This window comes from Heterodontus francisci, chromosome 45 (assembly GCF_036365525.1).
Source record: "Heterodontus francisci isolate sHetFra1 chromosome 45, sHetFra1.hap1, whole genome shotgun sequence".
Classification (NCBI taxonomy): domain Eukaryota; kingdom Metazoa; phylum Chordata; class Chondrichthyes; order Heterodontiformes; family Heterodontidae; genus Heterodontus; species Heterodontus francisci.
In genome coordinates this window covers 9,897,799-9,905,530 of record NC_090415.1, presented here as the reverse complement: position 1 = coordinate 9,905,530, position 7,732 = coordinate 9,897,799, and the positions used below count along the sequence as shown (strand labels likewise).

Sequence of the window (7,732 nt, the reverse complement as noted above, 5' to 3'; positions counted from 1 at the left end):
GCCAAATGTCAGAAACTGGCATCACAGATTAAAACTCACATTCACATCCGAGAGAATGTAGAGATGTGGTGTAAATTCCACACTCAAAAACCAGACTGAAACCCTTACTCTTATATCAGACAGTGACAGAGACAGGTTAAAAACCACAGCTACACATGAGACATTTAAGGGCACAGATTAAACCTTAAATTGGCTACTAGACAATCAAAGATAAAGTGTGAACTCCCACTCATATGCACAAGAATGTAATATTAACTGTCAAATCCACACTCACATACCCTATACTGATGGGGACAAAGTACAAGCCAGAACACACACACAACTGAAACTGTAAGGTTCTGAATAAGACGTTTCTCACACAAAACAAACTGACAGGTCCAGATAAAGCCACACTCAAAATCCGAAAATAACAGAGGTAAATTGTAGACTAGGGATTGAGAGATATACAGTGAAACTTACACCCACCAAGACTGGTGTGGGAGAAGTCAGGTTCAGTTTGTGGGGCACTGGCACCAGTACTAGGGAAAGTGGAGGCTGTACCATTCGGACAGTCTATACCTGACCCAAGCTGGGATCAGTGTTCGAGCAAACCGTATAACTAGGGATGTAGAGAGGTACTTGGTCTAAACAAAGGGGTAGAGGAACAAGCTTTAGCAGATGTAACAAATCAAGGGATAAAGTCAAGGCAGGAAAACACAATAGTAATATGGGAAATAAAGGCCAGAGAATGGCAGGAAGGGACAAAGAGAAAAAAAAAAACCAAGAGCAGACCGACAGGCAACACTAGATGTTACAAAGATAACAAAAAGATAAAACTAAAGGCTCTGTATGTGAATGCACGGAGCATTCATAACAAAGTAGAGAAACTGATAGCACATGTTGAAGGAAATAAATATGATCTAATAGCCATTATGGAGACATGGCTGCAGGATGACAAGGATTGTGTCCTCAATATTGAGGGGTGTGTAAAATTCAAGAAGAATAGGAAGCGAGGTAAAGTTTGAGGGGTGGCACTGTTAATCAAGGATGGCATTAGTGCAATAGTTAGACATGTCCTTGGTTCAGGAGATCAGGATGTAGAATCGGTTTGGCTGGAGATGAGGAACAGTCAGGGAAAAAAGGCACTAGTGGGAGTAGTCTACAGGCCCACAGACAGTCATCACAATGTAGGATGAAGTCTACAAGAATAACTAATGGGTGCTTGTGATAAAGAGTTGGAAAAAATCATGGGTGATTTTAATCTTCTTAAAAACTGGAAAAAATCAGATTAGTAATAGAAGCCGGTATGAGGAGTTCATAGAATGCTTTCGAAATAGTTTCTTTGAGCAGCATCTTCTAGTACCATCCAGTGAGCAGGTTATATTAGACTTGATACTGTGTAATTTGACAGGATTAATTAATGACCTCAGAGTATATGCACCTCTTGGTAGCAATGATCACAATATGATTGAGGTTTACATCCAGTTTGAAAATGAGAGGAGTGGATCTAAGACTAGTATTTTAAACTTAAATAAGGGCAGCTATGTGGGCATGAAAGCTGAGCTGGCTGAAGTGAACTGGGTTACTGGGCCAGGAGATAGTTTAATAGAGAAGCAGTGGCAGACATTTAAGTGGATATTTCAGAATACTCAAAATAAGGATATCCCTACTATAAAGAAAAATTCCAAGGGGAGGATCCCCCATCCATGGTTGATTAAAGAAGTTAAGGAAGGCATCAACCTGAATGAAAAGGCAGAGAATTGTGCAAAGATGATTGGCAGGTCAGATGATTGGTCATTTTATATAGAATGGCAGAGAATGACTAAAAGGTTAATAAGGAGAAAAATAAATTAGAGCATGGGTGTAAGCTAGCTAGAAATCTAAAAACAGATAGCAAGAGTTTCCATAGGTATTAGAAAAGGAAAAGTGTAAGTAAATTGAGTGTGGGTCCTCCAGAGAATGAAAATTAAGAGTTAAAGGTTGATAATAAGGAAATGACAGAAGAAATGTACATTAAAAAATGCTTCTATCTTCACTGTTGCATATACAAAAAACATTCCCATCATAGCTGTAAATCAAGAGGTGGATGGAAGAGAGGAACTTGTTGAAATTACAATCACCAGGGAAGTGGTACTGAGTAAAGTGATGGAGCAACGGACTGACAAGTCCACAGATCCCGATGGGCTTCATCCTAGGAGTTTCAAAATGGTGGCTACGGAAGTAATAGATTTGGTGGTGTTCATTTTTCAAAATTCGTAAGATTCTGGAAAGGTGACATCAGACTGGAAAGTAGAAAATATAATCCCTCTATTTGAGAAGGTATGGAGGCAGAGAAAGGGTAACTATAGTAATATAAAAGCAAAATACTGCAGATGCTGGAAATTTGAAACAAAAACAAGAAATGCTGGAAATACTCAGCAGGTCTGGCAGCATCTGTGGAGAGAGATGCAGAGTTAACATTAACTATAGGCCAGTTAGCTTGACCCCTGTCATGAGGAAGGTGGTAGAATTGATCAATGAGGAGGCTATAACTGGGCATTTTGAGAAACATAAGGTCATCAGGAATAGTCAGCATGGTTTTGTGAAGGGGAAATCATGTTTAACCTATTTATTGAAGTTCCTTGAAGGACTAACATGCACTGTGGATAAAGGGGAACCCGGTTGACATACAGTACTTTGATTTCCAGAAGGCATTTGACAAGGTGCCACATAAAAGGTTATTGTGCAAAGTAGGAGCTCATGGGTAACATATTGGCATGGATAGAAGATTGACTGGCTGGCAGAACACACAGAATGCATAAATGGGTCCTTTTCTGATTGGCAGGATGTGACGAGTGCTGGGCCTCAACTTTTTACAATTTATATCAATGACGTAGATGAGGGGAGTGATGACATGGCAGCTAAATTTGCAGATGAAACAAAGATAGGTCGGAATGTATGTTGTGAAGAGGACATAAGGAAGTTGAAGACTGATATAGATAGGTTGAGTGAGTGGGCAGAAATCTGGCAGATGATGTACAATGTGAGAAAATGGGAAGTTGTTCACTTTGTCAGGAAGATTTAAAAATATTTCAGTGCTGAGCGACTGCAGAATTCTGGAGAGGGATCTAGGTGTTCTAGTGCATGAGTCAAAAAAGTTAGTTTGCAGTTACAGCAAGACAGAAGGAAGGCAAATGGAATGCTATCCAGTATTACGTGAGGAATTGAAAATGAAAATAATCACGTTATACTTCAGTTATACAGGGCATTGGTGAGACCACATCTAGAATACTGTGTGCAGTTTTGGTCTCCTTATTTAATAAAGGAAGTAAATGTGTTGGAGACGGTTCATAAGATGTTTACTTCAGAGAAGTGAGTGTGACAGCTAACCAGAATAAAAAGACACAAACTCAAATACCAGAGAATGAGAATATAAGAGCAGGGAGGTTATGAGGGAGCTGAATAAAATGCTAGTTAGGCCACAGCTGGAGTACTGTGTACAGTTCTGGTCAACTCACCAAAGGAAGGACGTGATTGCAATGGAGAGCGTGCAGAGGAGATTCATCAGGATGTTTCCTGGGCTGTGGCATTTCAGTTATGAAGAGAGACTGGATAGGCTAGGGTTGTTTTCCTTGGAGCAGAGAAGGCTGAGGGGGGAACTGATTGAGGTATACAAAATTACACGGGACATTGATAGTACAGATAGGAAGAAAACGTTTCCCTCAGCGGAGGGATCAACAACCAGGGGAGATAGATTTAAGTAATGGGCAGCAGGTTTAGAGGGGACTTGAGGAGAAAATATTTCACCCAGACTGTGGTTGGAATCTGGAACACACTACCTGAAGGGCTGGTAGAGTCAGGACCCCTCATAGCATTTGAGAAGGATTTAGATGAACACTTGAAACGCCATAGCATACAAGACTATGGGCCAAGTGCTGGAAAATGTGATTCGAATAGATTCATGCTTGATGGGAGGCAGAGACACAATGGGCCAAAGGGCCTGTTTCTGTGCTGTATAACTCTATGACAAATGTAAAGGAAAGCCAACATTCACATAGCAGAAATTCACAGATCCAAAGCAAATCCATCATACAGTTCAACAGAAAGTGACAGGACAGAAAGAACACACACTCACATACCAGAAATTGGCATACAGAATAAAATTCACACGCCCGTATCAGAAACTAACTTGTACAGATGTAAATCCACAATCATACAGCAGAGAATGAGATGTATGACTAAACCCAGCTTCTGACACTTGAGGCTAATGTACACAGAGTGAAAACACTGTTCATTTCCCGTACCAGAAACGGCCAGATGTAGATCACAACCCACACTCACATATCAGAACTGGCAGGTACCTTGTAAAATATCTCTTAATGAACCACTGACAGGGACGCGATACAGTCCACATTCATTCATCAGAAACTTACAGATACAGATAATAAACAGTACTTACATACAACAGATTGAAAGGAACAGTTTAAAACCTATCCTTATATGTAGACATCTGATGGATACAGAACACAGTTGAGGTCTCCAAACCAGAGACTGACATGTCGAGTGAAAACAACGCTGGTGTGTCATCAATTAACATGTGCAGTGTAAAGCTACACAAAAATGCCACTTACTAACAGGTACAGAGACAAAATCAAACAACCTTTCATACCAGAAACTGACAGGTGCAGATTAAAATCCAAATTCACAATTCAGAAATTAACAGATAAAGAGAAACGGCCAGACTCCAAAATCAGACATTAACAGATACATAGCAAAACCCACGTTCACTCAGTAGAAGCTCATTGGTACAGAACAAAACCTATAATCACCCATTTAGAAACTGAATGTTACAGAGAAACAAAAAACAGAATCACCCATTGAAGATTAAAATTATTGAATGAAATGACCAAATCATTGACCATAGATTGACAGATACGGAGTAAAAGCCATGGGTAAATATCACATACTGATGGGCACAGAATGAATCCCACACTCACATGTCCGGCAGGGAAGGACAAATATTTCACGACCCAGAATGTCCATGCATTTCCTCCTGCCATATTCCGCATATATGACCAAATAGATTCTTTTGTTAACATCTCAGAAACATCATCCCTGCCAGTGTTATCATATTCTATTTGATCAATTTTTTCCACTCCACAACCCTCCATATTTTTTCAGACCTATCTTTCCTGAATATTTGTTGCCAGTAATAATAAGTTCCCTTGTCTCGCCTAGTTTCAGCCAGAATTATGTAATTGCGACTATATAAATCTTTCATAATGAAAACAAGAAATGCTGGATATACTCAGCTGGTTTGGCAGCATCTGTGGAGAGAGAAGCAGAGTTAACATTTCACGTCAGTGACCCTTCTTCAGAACTGGTAAATATTAGAAATGTGAAAGGTTTTAAGCAAGTAAAGCGGGGGTGGGTCGCGAGATAACAAAGGAGAAGGTGTAGAAAGGACAACGTCACAGAATAGCTGACCAGAAGGTCATGGATCAAAGGCAAACATTATGTTAATGGTGTGTTGAAAGACAAAGCATTCGTACAGATAGGGTGTTAATGGATGAAAATTGAATAGCCACAAGTACCAACATGAAAAAAAAAGTGGGTAAGCAAACTGTACCAACTAAGATGATATAAAATAAAATAACAAGAAAAATAAATATAAATAAGAAAGAATAACTAAAAATAAAAGTAAAATGGGGGGCCCGTCATGCTCTGAAATTATTGAACTCAATGTTCAGTCTTGCAGGCTGTATTGTGCCTAATCAGTAAATGAGATGCTGTTCCTCGAGCTTGCGTTGATGTTCCCTGGAACACTGCAGCAATCCCAGGACAGAGATATGAGCATGAGAGCAGGGGGGAGTGTTGAAATGACAAGCAACCGGAAGCTTGGGGTCATGCTTTCAGACTGAGCAGAAGTGTTGTGTAAAGCGGTCACCCAGTATGCGTTTGGTCTCCCCAATGTAGCGAAGACCACTTTGTGAGCAGCGAATACAGTATACTAAATTGAAAGAAGTACAAGTAAATCGCTGCTTCACTCGAAAGGAGTGTTTGGGGCCTGGGATTGTGAGGCGAGAGGAGGTAAAGGGGCAGGTATTACACCTCCTGCGATTGCAGGGGAAGGTGCCGTGGGAAGGGGACAAGGTGGTGGGGGTAATGGAGGAGTGGACGAGGGTGTCGCGGAGGGAACGATCCCTTCGGAATGCTGACAGGGGAAGGGAGGGGAAGATGTATTTGGTAGTGGCATCACGCTGGAGGTGGCAGAAATGGCGGAGGATGATTCTTTGGATGTGGAGGCTGATGGGGTGGAAAGTGAGGACAAGGGTATCCTCGGTTGAGGAAAAAGGAAGACATATCACAAGCGCTGTCATATAAATCTTTCATGTGGTTACTTGTGACTGCAGCTGACCAACCTTATTTGGCACGCTACATGGAGATAAGAACTTGCACTTCAATGCTCGCATTTGCCCCAGTCTGACCCTCACTGTACTGGACGATTCGGTCCTGTTGATGGACGGAAGTGCAGAGGGGCGCTACATCCTGATAAGGAAGGGAACTGTAGAGAAATTATACGGAGAGTGAAAAAAGAGACGAGTTCGTACTAGCAAAATAGAAATGGTTGATGAGGAAGAGCGACTCAGAAAGTCACTGATGGAGATGGATAAGGGCGGGCAAAGGGGTTTGGACGATCTGACTGCTGCGACAGTTTGTGGCTGTGAGAAGCACAAAATGTGATTGGTTACTTTAGATACCCAATCAGATAGATACAGAACATCAGGCAGTGACATCATTGGAAAGCAGCCAATCATGAACATGGCCTTCTCCCATCCTTTATTAGCATAGGGCACTGGGGATGTCTATAAAATGCGAGCCTGGAGCGAAATTTCGGTAATTCTGTGTCTGAAATTGATCGTGATCATGGTTGACGAGAAGAAAACTGCAGCACCTTCCAAGAAGGGCGCCAAGAAAGTTCTGAAGAAGGCGCCAGTGAAGGGCAGCAAGAAACGGAGAAGATCCAGGAGAGAAAGTTACTCCATCTACGTGTACAAAGTGATGAAGCAGGTTCACCCTGACACCGGCATCTCCTCCAAGGCCATGAGCATCATGAATTCGTTTGTGAATGATATTTTCGAGCGAATCGCGGGTGAAGCTTCCCGCCTGGCCCATTACAACAAACGCAGCACCATCAGCTCCCGGGAGATCCAGACCGCCGTGCGCCTGCTGCTGCCCGGGGAGCTGGCCAAACACGCCGTGTCGGAAGGTACAAAGGCGGTCACCAAGTACACCAGCTCCAAGTAAATATCCGCAATGTACTGAAACACACCCAAAACACAAAAAGGCTCTTTTAAGAGCCACCCACAACTTCTCTGAAAAAGCTACAACATTGTCTGTATAGTATCGACTTATATTGATTTATATATCAAGTGTCCTTGCCTTTGTGATCTCTGTTTTACTCCCATAGATTCTGGTTAATGCAGTTTCACTGCCCGTGCGATCTTTCTGTCTCTAACTAATAATGTCCCGTATATAAATTACTGACCACTGACCATTTGTGAGGTTTGTTCTCGGACGTGTTCATATTCGGCCCCTTTTTTGTATTTCGACAATAAAAGCTGATTTAACGCACATACATAAGTTCGCAGTCACTTATTTCCCTAGTTCAAGTTTGACCTCAGAAATTAATAAGTACATTATCTAGAACCCCGGGTGGTGTCGGAACCCTCCGTCTCACACGCTGACACCTGACACTGAAAATCTACACTCC

General features: G+C 41.7%; 1 protein-coding gene across 1 annotated transcript; it reads left to right on the top strand.

Annotated features, from left to right (window-relative positions):
• The first annotated feature begins 6,885 nt into the window (after window positions 1–6,885).
• On the top strand, window positions 6,886–7,332 carry LOC137356368 (histone H2B 7-like). Its single transcript, XM_068022255.1, has one exon. It carries the CDS (start codon window positions 6,886–6,888, stop codon window positions 7,264–7,266), a length of 381 nt encoding a protein of 126 aa, XP_067878356.1. The 3' UTR covers window positions 7,267–7,332.
• The last annotated feature ends 400 nt before the right edge of the window (window positions 7,333–7,732 follow it).